We start from the raw sequence: 13,665 nt of genomic DNA, 5'->3' as shown, positions 1-13,665 counted from the left end.
GTGCTACTCTTTGGAAGACTAAGCTGGCAAATGGACTTAAATCAAAACTATGTAAACTGTAAAAGTAAATAGCAATAAATGCGATGTGACCGGACTATAGGGCTTCTCGAAGGTTTACAGTAGGGTGATATGGTCCCCTTGGAGCTTGAGGAATGTCAGGCCAGCGTATGTTTGATAAAGGGGTTGGGATGGGGGAGATCCAGGTGGTAGAATGGACGGTTATTGTGGGCAAAGGTCATAAGGCCTGGCAATATGAAGTTGTTAAAAGTTCTGAGAGGTTTACCGTGTACTGTGGCCATGTCTTCCTTTGTGGATCCCATGAGTTACTTATCACTTGCATTTGCAGATTAAAATAGACCATAACTGGGATCGAGAAGAAACAGATATGCTTCATTAAAAGACCTATTTGCTCTAGGCCACCCGCTGTTCTAATATACTTTACTTAGTAGGCTTTAAAAATTGCAAGGTAACCATAGCCATTTTTCTCCTCAAATCGTTTAATATATACACCATTATCACTGACAGCACAGTTGCCTCCTTGGGGATCTTAAATCACAGGCTAATATTCAGGCACATTAAACACATTCTTTTCATTAAACACATATGACAGCCCCTGGCATGAAGTGAGTTCTCAGTACAGGAGCTATGTGCATTTTTCTCAAAGTAAACCTGAGTTCTGGAGTACCCACTGTTTGTCAAGAGACCACTGGGAGAAACAGAAGACGGAAACCCAAACAATACCAACGACAACCTATATCCAGACACACTGGAAGAGCCGCATCACTGATAGGCTTGTCTTTCTCTCACATTCTCTTCAGTAGTCCAGTCTTTAGCAACAAGAAGCTGGGTCACCTTGGATGGGCAGCTCGTCTCTCTGCGCTCTAAGAGGCCTCGCTTCTGCCCTGTCAGCAGTTACGCTACTTGCATCCTTGAGGTTGTGATAATGACTGATGAGAAGGGCCTGTGCCAGCTCCTGGCACAGAATGCGCTCCAGTCCCAGGGACATCTGCATTTTGCTTAAAGAAAACCTGAGTTCTAGAGTTCCCAGTGGTTGTAAATAAGCCATTGAAAGAAGCACATGGCCAGTCACACCAAACACCAAACCAAACGAAACCATAAACAAAAATAAAACCAAGCAAACAAACAGACCCTACAATGATGCAAGGCTTCTTTCTGTCTCACATTCTCTTTGTTGTTCAGTCTCAGGCTCCTTACTACCCAGTAGTCCTCTGCGTGGGCTGAGACGAATCTTCAGGAACTGATGCCTCATGATGAATGAAGCTAAGGAAGCAGGGTTCAGATCAAAAAGCCAATGCTCTTCCCCTCTCTGTGCAGGGAGTTTGCAACAGAGCCTTGTGGCTGAACCTCCCTCATCTAGACGTGTTCTTGGCATTTCCCAGATACCAGGGCTGAAGATCAGCCCATAGCTTGACCATTGGTAGTCTATCCTGCTGTTATTAAAGAGGAAAACTTTGGGTGCCATAATTGCTCTCTTGACTGGTTTTACTTTTCAATCAGTTGAGATATATTTTTGTGCCACAGTCTCTTCTAGGGATAGAGAGGCCTCAATCAGTAAAGTGCTTCCTACATAGCTGTGCAGACTTGACTTCAACATCTAGTGCCCCCCCTAAAACAGCCGGGCAAGGCACCTGTAATCCTCGTACTGTGGAGATGACAAGAGGAGAATCATTGTAGCTAGCTGGTCGAACTATCTAAGTCAGCGAGTTTCAGGTTCCATGAGAGACCCTGTCTCAACAGATGAGGTAGAGAGTGACCAAAGAACATAGCAGATGTCAGAATTTCTATGCACATGTATCAGCCTATACATATGTCTATCTGTATACATTAGCATGTATGCACCACCCACACAATACAGCCATATGTATATACACACAAACACACACATACACATACACAAATAAACACACACAGATACGTACACATATACACACTCAGACACACGCACATGCGCACACATACACACATAAATACACAAAGATACATACACACATACACACTCACGCACACACACACATGCACACACAGACTCCTTTGTCACCCTGTAATGCTAAATTGCATTAACAAGTCTAAAGTGATTGCATATTGATTTTATTTTACAAATACATATACATACATATATCCAGTGCTGAAGTTTCCATGTTGATTTTACAGAGAATCGTTTAGATTAATTGTCTCATATTTTCTTTTGCAGAATGCTTAGGGATGCATGCTGGTGAGTTTTCAGCCCTGTGCTCTTTTTTTTCTATTGCCTCACAGGAGAGAATAATAGAGCGTTTGAAAGAGCAAAGGGAGAGAGATGACCGGGAGAGACTAGAAGAGATAGAATCCTTTCGGAAGGAGAACAAAGACCTCAAAGAAAAGGTCAATGCTCTACAGGCTGAACTCACGGAGAAAGAGGTGAGTCTGGGGAAATGAAGGTACCACATCCACGGTTCTCCAAATGCTGTTTTTGCTGAAGTTGATTTCATTAACGGTCTCTGGGGACATACAGTGTAGTGTGAAAACTTGGGAAACATGGGAGCCTTCCTCTCAGAAGGCTGCCTCTGTTCCAGGGAAGAGAGTCTTCCTTCATCAGAGATGTCTTTGGGCATCTTTACCACTCAGCCGGCTGGGCAGTGTGGCCTCTAGAAGCAGTTTTCTTGTGTTTTACTTTACCAATTCTTACTTGTATGGCTTAGAAAAACTTTTTTTTAGGTCCTTTTATCTTTTGCTTGAACATCAGTTAGTATATAACAACAATGATAATAGCAACTCCTCTTTACTTATTAAATGCTTTTGGAGTATTTTGAATTATTTGCAGTTCTCAAATGAACCACCCAATATTGCCTGGTTAGAAAACATGACCGTGAAGACAAATTTCTCGGCTAGATATAGCTGCTCTTCTGGAACTGTTTTTTTATGGTACAATAAATTATTTAAAGCCATTTCACACTATAGCAAAGCTGAATACAAATATAAATCCCACCTCTGTTTTTACAGTAAGACAATGTATTATAAAGAACTTTCCTGCTTGGAGATTCCGGAGCGGTTGTTTGGGGCTGCAGTCTCTACGCTTCAGAGGATACCTATAGCATGTTCAGTATTCTTGAGCATACTTTTATGGAGATATGGATGAAGCAGTTATGTAACTTATCCTCAGCTGTCCCTGCCACAGTGATTTCTGTCTGCCAGACATGCACACGCTGCAGGATGGCTCAAGCCCCTTTGTCTTACTGGGTCTTCCTAGTCCATGGCTGCGTCTTTCATATTTCCAGAGCTACTCCATCCCTTGTGTGTTGATAACTCTACACAATTTACAGTCCTCCCTAAATAAGGACTTGAGCTTTGATGCAAGAGGAGTTTTGAGGGAACCAGAACCCAGTCTCTTGTCCCTAAAATGGATGCTTCCTAGATCTTTAGAAAGGAGGTTGTTTCTTTGACTCCACATTGCACTGCCAGACTGGATGGCTCTGTCTTTGCATGTGACAGAAGCACACTAGCTTTGTCCTCATTTTTAATATTTCTCACTGTTTGGACTTGGAAGTGCCATTTGAGGGTTTGCACCTTAAAATCAATGCGTTTACTGCTAGTGGAAAAGAGACCTCGACGAGGTGGCAAGCTTCAGGTGGAACTGGTTTTGTAAGCAGTGCTAACCATGATTGAGCATCAGTCACATGAACAGTGCTAGACATGACTGAGCATCAGTCACGTGAATAGTGCTAGCCATGATTGAGCATCAGTCACGTGGAAACCTTTCCAGATCCTGTCAAATGCACTTGGCATTGCTACTTGGCAAGAAATGTTCTGTCAAAAAAAGAAAAAAAGAAAAAAAAAAAACCAAGGAAACAAAAACCAAAAACCAAACCAATTCAAACAAAACAAAACAAAAAAAGAAACCAGACCCAGATTAGTAAATTTAACTAAATTAAGGGGCACGCTGAAATGGTTTCTAATCTAAGGGAGGGTGGACAAGCCCAATGCATGTCATGTGACTACCTGGAGCAGTTAGGCTGCTACTGTAACCACCTGGGACAAAGGCTAAAGGTTTGCTCCTTAAGGCCTTTTTTCAAAGGGTGGATCAAGCCTACCCAGAGGACCGAGGATAATCATCTTAAAACCTAAACCCAGCTGATTATAGGCGTTAGTCATGTCTGAAACTGTCTTCACAACACCTAGATTAATAACTAGGAGCCATAGTGTAGCCAAAATAAAGCTGGCTGTCACAACTGGCAATTTATATTTTAAAAAAGAACAACATAGAATTGCAGTTCGCAGGGAAGTTACTGTTTACTTTGGGTGATAATATGTCTTCACTATGACAAAATAACTGGATTATAGGGGCCTCCATTTTTTGTAGAAGTGAAATCAGAGTTGTAGACCCAAGTTTGAGACTTGAATCTGCCTTTAATGGCTGAGTGATCTTGGACAAGACTAACAGCGGATGTGAGCGCCAGCTTGCTGTCTTGAAAAATGAGTGCTACCCACCTGTCCTTCCAAACGTGCGTGGGAGTTTCCTGCCGGGTAATGATGGCCTCCTTCATGAAGGGCAGTCGATGCTCAGGACACGGTCTTGTATGTTAGGCAGCATCGTGTCCTGAAAGAACACTGTCTACTCCCTGTCTTCCTTGACATTGCAGTGTTGATATAAGTGCAGAAGTGGCACATTTTGGTCAATAGTGGTTGTTAGCGGTTTCCTGTTTGGTAATAAACATTGCCCCTATAGGTAGCAAAAACTATGCTCAGAGATATGTTCAAGTGTTTATTTCTCTGGATTTTAGAATTCAGACTATGTAGGGAAACTCTAGGATTCTGGGCATGTTGATAACTGAGCACTCTTGGCAGTTCTATATCTGCTAGGAGATTGACCATTCATTGATTTTGGAGTCTACTTTATCCTAGAATTTCAAATACCTTTATCTTTGATTTGTTAGAAGATATTTGAAAAATTAGTCATGTGTTTCTGTTAAAGAGGAGTTTGATAAAATGTAGTAATATGTTTTACGTTTGATTTACCCTTGGGAAACAAGCATCAAAGTCAGCGTTTTTTTGTTTTGTTGTTTTTTCATATCTTTCTCAGCATATGCACAGCTTACTTATAATAAATACAAATGGAGAGTTGAGGGCGTGTGTTTGGAGAGGCGATGCTGAAAGATCACCCTACGACCATGATTTTTAACATGACTTTGAGATGTGAAAACTGCCCTGATTGATCACCCCATTTAGTCACATTTGATTCTACTGCGATGAAAGTCTGTTCTGTCTTGTAAGCTGGCCAACTTTCGTTCCCTGGCGAGAGCCCACTGTTAACTACTTCAGTAAAACTTATCCCTTCTGCTGAATGCATACTTTACTGCGATGTGGAGAACCAGTGAATTTGTACTGATGCTCTTGCTCGGAGAAATCCTGATGTTTTCCTTACAAGCATTCTCCTCCTTTCAGTCCAGTTTAATCGACCTCAAAGAACATGCGTCTTCATTAGCTTCTGCGGGACTGAAGAGGGACTCCAAATTAAAATCTCTAGAAATAGCTATCGAACAAAAGAAGGAGGAGTGTAGCAAATTGGAAGCACAGCTTAAAAAGGTAAGTGCAGTCTAAGCGTAGATGGGCTCATTGATGAATTCATAAAATGGTTAGAGGAGAGGCCTTTTGCAAAATAAACTCTTTATCATGGGTCATCTGCTGATAAAAGAAACATTTAAGTTGATTCCTGAGAAGTCTGAATCAAATCTGTTTGTAAATATGAAAACCTATCTTAATTTTGCTGTCAAAAGAAAACTTGAAAAAGAGAAAATAGAGGAATGAAAAAGAGTAAAATCTAGCCACTACTCTCTGGGGGTCTAAACCCTCTGAAAAGGTGGAGGAGGATGTTCTCAGCAAAGGGAAGAATCCAGACATTGCTTCATATTCTGATAAAACTTTATAGTTTCAGATGCAGATCAATTTTTTGTAATACAACTGGGCAAGAATGTTTCTGGCAACACTCAGTCTCTAGATGGTCACTAAAGTAGTCAACCCCCTAGTGCGTCTGTAGAACAATGATTTATATTGAATTAGTAATGGTTTACTGTCTAAGGAAGCTCGTTATATCCAGAAGTCTTTGGAAAAGAAAGCAGGGTCTTTCCATTGTGGCATCCACTTGTTTGCTCCAACCTGAACACTTTTGTGGGGTGCATTTCCAGTCATGCATTGTTCCTCTGACTCTTTCCCTATGTTGTGTGGTTCGTCTGCACTCATTGTTCATAGAAAACTCATAATGTTATTAAGTCTTTTGTTCCCCTTGACAACTAATAAACTTAGAAGAGATAAGAATCTAAATATATAATAAAACACATAATAAGATTTGATTGTGATTCATAGCACACTAGAATAGTGATTTATTAACTACAGTTATGAAGACAGATGGCATGGATGGCCAGAGATGTGAACAATGTTTGTATCTACACAAGAATTATTTTGAATGCTTAATATTTAAATACTCTATTTTCTACGAACTTATGCAAACTAAAACTGAACGTGACTATTCCATACTCACCACGTAGGGACTTTAGAAAGTCACCATATAAAATTACACACCAAGAAAGTCCCCTCACTAAGACTCAGAAGCAGCATTGAGCATGGCTGTAGAGATGGCTGGTGGGTAAAGTGATCAGCTCCTATCCCCAGTTCCTATGTAAGAAAAACAGGCTTGTGTACTCCTGTATTCCTACTCTGGGCCAGCAGAGATGAGTAAATCTCCAGACTCTTCAGCTTCCCAATTTACTTAATTGGTGAGCTCCAGGTTATTAAGAGATATATGTCAAGAAACAAAAGGTGGAGGAGCAGCTGAGGGAGGCACTTGATGTTTATCTCTGCTTGAGACACATCTGCACTGGTGCATACAGCCATGTACACATGCACACCCCCCCCCACACACACAGAGGCATGGAAAAATAAAGGCATTCTTAATATCTCTCTTATTTTAAGTAGTATTTAGTTAAACAGAAATCTGGACTAGTAAATGAAAAGGTTTAAATTGCCCATCTAAAGGTATTTAGATAGCTTTTTATACATTTGGTGTATGAACTATTTTCTAAATATTTACATTGTGCTCTATAATACACTATGCTTTTTACTTACTAAGAGAGCTCAGTGGTGATAAAACATGCTCTCCCACAACACTATAGTGAAGGGAAGTGGCTGCTGTACCATCTTACCTCACCCATGGCGTGCTGATTAGGAGAATCTCAGACACACCCAGAGCCTGGAAGGCACCTGCATCAACTCTGCTGGGCTGTCACGGAGACCAAGGTTCCGCACTGGGATAGCTGTGCATGTGTGCTTGGTGTCTGCCCTTTGTCCTGATAGCTCGGCATTGGTCTTTGAAATCCTCTAGGAACAAAGAGAAGCAGTCCACATGTTGTTGCTGGAGTTTCCACGTCCATGACTTGATTCTTGACTGAATCTGCATCTTCCCAGTTCAGCCTACTTTGCTTAGGCTCCTCTGGGGTTTGCCCAGCATGTCACTCACTGGCAACATAGCTTTTTCCCAGACTCCCAGTCGGCACCACTTACTGACATTCACAGTCCAAGTCCTGTAACATTTTGGTGTGGTATTTGATGACATTTTAGTCTTCTACACTGTCAACAGGACTAAATTGACACATAGAGGTGTCTCACCATAAGGGAATTATATAATTCATCAAAAGAGAACTTATTTCTGAGTACTTACATAACCTTTATATGGTTTAGTGAACGTAGAAAGGCTATGATAACTTAAATATTTAATGCCTCACCTGTAGATGACACATTGTTCATTTGGCTCTCCAGTATTAACTTGACTTTAGGGTTGAAGTGGTTTTTGTTTTCTTCAGTAGTCTCTAGTTTCTGCTGATGGTTTCATTAATACCTCAAGTATCCATCACCTTAGAGAGAAATGAGGTCTCTATGAAATACTTGAAAACACAAGCCTACAGTATATGAATGTACATATGGACACATTCTTTCCTCAAAGGAAAGAAACAACTCTAAAAGCTTAAAAGAGGACCTTCAGCACCTTTTAAATGAAAAGATTTGTGACTTGTGGATTAAATAGATTTACTAAATGAAAGCTGAAAAAATAATTATTTTGTATCATAAATATACCATGGACTTTCCCCAGTAGTATTTTGCTCAAGATTTGTGATGGTCCAGGTCCTTTTTGTTCATAAAATCCATATAAGATTATACATTAGTAGTATATAGTTAAAAGAAACTTTTTCTGTCAGCAACAATAGAATTCACTTTGGGATTTAGCTTTTTATTTTACTAATGCATGACTGAAGCAAGCTATTTTTTTACATACAAATTTGTGGAGGAGTTTGCATACATAGTGGCTTTTAACACTTTTTCATGTAGGGTTTATGATTCCTTCAAATATTTTAGGATAAAAGTGCTTCTATACAGACAAGGGATTATGTGAATTCTATCTGAAACTCTTAGAAATGACCATCAGATGCCCATGTATGAGGAAATCCTACTGATTTTAGTGAGTTCTTTGAACAATGCTAACCAGCTAAGGCATAATTACTAGTGTGCATAATAATTATATCTATCCGCCAATGTTAGTTATCCAGGGAGTGAGAGGAACCTAATTATTGATGTATGGATTACATCGTCTATTTAATGATTTTTTTTTTTTTGATGTTCAAGCTGTAGAGGTTAACTGACCTGTGTCTTTAGGAACTCCTGAGAAGACACAGACCCCCAAGTGCCATGCCTTCTACTCCCTTCAGTTTTTGCTTTAGGAGACTTTTCTTAAAAAGCATGCTAACTATCCTCAAGTTGAAGAAACAGGTGTCCTGTCTTCAAAGGAGTGTCTAAGCCTAGTACCAATTAATAGTTACCCTCGTATTGCACCTCCGAGACCTCCATCATTAGCCTCAAATTAATGTGTAGATATTTAATCAACTGAAGTCGAGAACACTACTTACAGTAATGTTTTTAACATCTAACTGTGCACAAATTTAACAGGAGCCTATATATACTCTAAAGCCCTTGGAACGTTACAGGCTATCTTTCAGAACTGAGACAGGAGAAATTGGTAATAGGCAACACTATGTTGTTGTTCCCTTTACTTTTTTTCCAGACTTGAATTTTCCTTTGCTCCTTTAAATCACTGTGGTGTTGCCCTGCTTTCTGATGTGTCCCTACTGCCTGCTGTTTCCTAACCTCCGTTTAATGTAGACACCAGATAGAAACTGTAGGCTTCTGGTACTACCAGAGAAGAGCTATAAATTCAATGATAAGATTTAATTAATCTTTTATTATTATCATCTTTGAAGTTCAGGTAATAAATTGTGGGCTTGGCCAGAAGCACTCCTTCTGATTCATTGTTGGAGGCCAGCACTTCATGTGTCATCAGAAGTGGACAGTTTTCTGTATTTCATGGGCATTTAACTCGAGAGAGGGAAAGGAACACAAACCTTAAATTTCTTGTTTCAGCTATTCTTTTCTAGGAGCCAAAGTCAACATTTGTATTCCCCTAGAGCCTTTCACTTCCACTGTGGAATGTTTAGAAACTGAAATCTCTTCTTTTTCGAAGACCAGCTCGTCTGTGCGAGCCCTGGGTTTGCTGAGCTAATAATGCTGTTTTTCTGGGTCTCTCCTTCTTTCCCTGTCTGCGCTGCAATGCCTCCCCACCTTTGCCATGTAGCAAGCTGAGCAGTTGTTCAATCAGATGTACAACCCAGTAAGTCATTTCCAAAAGTTCCCGCTGTAACATATCAAAGCATGAGGATCCACTGAGCCCACGTGACAGTGTGCCACGCTGGGGAAAATGAAATCAGGCCCTTCCCATTTCCAGTCTGTCAACAGAAATGATCTGCACGGAGCCAGTGCCATTTCTTTCAAAAATTTAAAAACCGAGAGACTAAGGAAATTTGGCCAGCTCTGATATTACTTTCTTCCTAACTTCAACTCTCAGACTGCAAAACAAAACAAATCAGCCAAGGATGCAGGCTTATAGAACTGAGATGCTTCAAGCACAGGCTTCCCTGAGCCACAGGGATGGCATTTGCAGAGCAGCCAGCAGCTCGCGTGTGCTGCACATCTGAACTGCATGTTAAGCTGGCTTTAGCTTTAAAATCTGGGCTGTACTCATGGGGACTGATACGTGCCCAACCATAATAAAACGTCAGCAGCCCTAACACAGTCTGCTAGTAACACACCGTAGCAATTCTGAATTTAGTTTAATGAAGTCTGAAAGGCAGGTAACCAGTTCAAAATTAATAAAATAGTTCAGATGTCACCACTAGTTCTTTATTCTAATTACATTCGTGCAAGACATGTGTTTCTCTAGTTTGTTTAAGAACGAAGGAAGGAAGGAAGGAAGGAAGGGAGGGAGGGAGGGAGGGAGGGAGGGAGGAAGGGAGGGAGGAAGGGAGGGAGAGAGAAGACTTTTTGTCTTGTCACCAGACTGACTTACTGGCAGGTGTATTGAATAGATGTGACTCGGATGTGTCACTTGTCGAGTGTGACCAGCAATGCCCTCTAATTATCTTCAAGTTATCAATCCCCATCACAGATAAAAGATATACCATGTGTCAAGGAAGCAATTCAGTCAACACAATTTTATTTGTTAAGCATACTCTGCCTGCCTACAGGGTGATGGGCAAGATGCCAATATGTGTTTAATAAATTCTACCTGGACCCTTATTTTTACCTAACAAATGTATTTGCAGACACAATCCCCAATGCCCTGCCGGAACATCCCCCATATGGATTTTAGCAGAGTAGCAAAAACAAATGGACAAACTACCTAAGTTTTCTTTCCCTTAACATTTGAATAGAAGTAGTGATAGGTTGATCAAGACAGTGGAGAGGTGAAGAAAGATGCTCCCACCAAAATCAGAATATCTAGAAGCTTGAAGAATCACCCTAATAAAAATGCATGTTTTCTTGTGAATGTTTCTAGAACAATTTTTTTTATTTACAAGTTAGGGACAAGAAGAGAATGCAAATTGGCCATGATTTGTGTGTCTGAAACATAGAGGGATTGCTGTGTTTTCTAGCTGGGATATGATCAGACAGGAGCTGGAGTTCACTAGTCTTTGTCAGAGTAGGTAGCATCAAAGACGAAACGACTTAACAACATGGCATCCTCAACTTCCCCTTAACCTTCCACCCAGGGCCAGGCCTCTGCTATTTGAAAGAAACTTTGTGGGCTTTCTAGTGACTAATTCAAAGCCTTAGACTGGTGTTCTTCCCCAGATCGGGGAATAGAGCCAGCTCTATTAACTCCCCTGTCTGCAGGTATTCTCAGGATCCAGTTCTTTTTTGGTCTGATAGAGATGTGACTTGATGGGTTTTCAACCCTTAATAGCTTGAAAAAAATGACTGAGTTTCTCCTAGTTTTAAAAATAATATATGTCCTTGGTATTGAAAGAATAAAGAAGGATATCAGAGATGATAAAAAAGAGCAAGAGGATAGCTCACTGACAATGTAGACAGGAGGAATGTGCATGTGTGTACATTTTCTTGCTAGGCACCTTTGTGTGGAGGAGGCTACTCTTTTTCATCACTTCCTCTTCTTTCCCTGTCTTTTCCCCTCCCTCTTCCTCTCTCCTTCCCTTCCTTCCCTTTATCTTCCTCTTTTTTTCTTACATTATACCCTTTCTTTTCACCAAGTTGCACCAAAAATATTTTGTAGCAAAAATCCATGAGAGTCTAGGAGAGGTTCAGAAAAATTTATTTAGATGTATGATAGGGGTGAACACTCACAGATGCAGGAAAGGTTAGACACCTGCTGCAGGAAGACTACCACCAGCAAGCTGCATGCTCCACTCCTACCATTCATGCAAGCTTGAGAGCGAGAAAATGAGAGACCTTTTCTCCTTAGTTGTCATGTAGCAGACAAGACCACACCCTAGAGCTTGCTGTTCCATGTCACTTGCTAAATAGATCAAAATCCCTTGACACTCCTCTTTTTGTCTAAATAAAAAGGTTCTAACCCTAATACCAAAATATATATAATTATATATTAAATTAATAAATATTAATCAGAAGAAAAAAAACGGTTAATAACAAAAATGCAGCTACAACCAACTAGAGCAACATCGAGCAAGAAACACATACTAAATGTCCAGGTTATAGTCAATCAGCAAGTAAGAGGATAGTAACTGTGACATTCTAAGATCTGGGAAAAAATATTATATTACCTGAGTAAGCAAGAAGTGCAATCAAGTGACTTCCGAAAGATGTAAGAAATGACAAAAACAGTTGGCTGCCTGGACAATCACCCAAAGTCTCTCTGCAATATTGGGGCAACCAACTTTGGCTATGGGTCTAGAATATCTGACAGACCATTTCTGAAGCAGGAAAATTTTGAAAGACTGTCCTACTTTGTCTTGGCAAGGTTCAGCAGTTGCTTTTCCTTGTGTCCTGCTTATCCAGATTAGACAGTGTACTTACTGTCAGAAGCCAGGGCAAGGTCAGTTCTTTGCCAATAGGTCAGTTTAGCCAAGAAGAAAACAAGCTCCACATGGAGTGTGTTCAGTGTCCATCATTCTCTTGGGAGTAGATCAGTGCTGCCAGGAGTAGTTGTATCTCATGTCAACAGAATTCTAAACTATTGAAACATTTAAATGCAATATTCAGTAGAACTTTGAATTGTTTGAAGAATACTCATCAGTGTGTAATATATCTTTGTTAATCTCAAGAACATAACTAACATAATTGTAAGAATGACAAACATGGGTGACTATTAACCTGTAATTTTCTAAAAAAGAAAACAAACTACCTTTTTTTTCATTTTACATACCAATCCCACTTCCCACTCCCTCCCTTCCTCCTATTTCCTGTACCTACCCCTCCACCCTACCCCATCCACTCCTCAGAGAGGGTAAGGCACACTAATTTGGGGAAAGCTCATGACTCTCCGTACTATATATAGGAAGAGCAAGGTATCCATACAAAGAGAATAGGTTTTAGAAAGCCAGTACAAGCACCAGGGATAAATTCTAGTGCCACTACCAGTGGCCCCCACATCTGCCCCAGCCATACAACTGTCACTCACATTCAGAGGGACTAGTTTGGACCCTATCTGTCTGGCTGGAGTTAGTGAGCTCCTATGAGCTCAGGTAAACTGTTTCAGTAGGTGTCCTTGACCTCTTTGCTCATATTCTTATTCCTCCCACTCTTCAACTGGACTTTGGGAGCTTAATCCAGTGCTCTGATGTGGGTCTCTGCCTCTGTTCCTATCAGTTGCTGGATGAAGGTTCTATGGTAATATTGAAGATATTCATCAGTCTGACTACATGGCAAGGACAGTTTGGGCACCCTCTCCACTATTGCTTAGGGTCTTAGCTGGGATCATCCTTGTGGATTCTTGGGAATTTCTCTAGTACCACATTTCTTGCTAGCCCCATAATGGTTCCCTCAATCAAAATATCTCTTTCCTTGCTCTCATCTCTGTCCTTGCTTCATCTCGACTATCTCATTCCCTCAAGTTCGCCTCCTCTTTCCCCTTCTTCCTTCATCTTCCTCTTGTGCCCTCCTTACTCCCCCTACCTCCATGCTTCCAAATTTGTTAGGTCATCTTGTCTATTTGCCCTTTCCAGGTGGATCAATGTAAGTTTTTCTTTCTTTTTTTTTAATATAATTTTTTATTGAAAAAAAATAAAATTTCTGCCTCCTCCCCCCCCTCCCTTT

The 13,665-nt window shown here is 40.6% G+C and overlaps 1 protein-coding gene across 4 annotated transcripts in view; it reads left to right on the top strand.

Moving 5' to 3' along the window:
• Window positions 1-13,665, top strand: part of Erc2 (ELKS/RAB6-interacting/CAST family member 2) — an 875,988-nt gene that overhangs the window by 408,971 nt on the left and 453,352 nt on the right. For all 4 annotated transcript variants that reach the window (XM_050158253.1, XM_050158252.1, XM_050158254.1 and 1 more), the window contains exons 9-10: window positions 2,278-2,418; window positions 5,440-5,580. In XM_050158253.1, the coding sequence (XP_050014210.1) occupies window positions 2,278-2,418; window positions 5,440-5,580 (282 nt within the window). The remainder of the gene's footprint in view (window positions 1-2,277; window positions 2,419-5,439; window positions 5,581-13,665) is intronic.

The sequence above is a fragment of the Alexandromys fortis genome, unplaced genomic scaffold (genome assembly GCF_014885135.2).
Source record: "Alexandromys fortis isolate MF-2015 unplaced genomic scaffold, M_Fortis_MF-2015_v1.1 scaffold_106, whole genome shotgun sequence".
NCBI classification, from domain to species: Eukaryota; Metazoa; Chordata; class Mammalia; order Rodentia; family Cricetidae; genus Alexandromys; species Alexandromys fortis.
The sequence above is the reverse complement of the archived record's forward strand: the minus strand, read 5'-3'. Positions and strand labels throughout refer to the sequence as shown.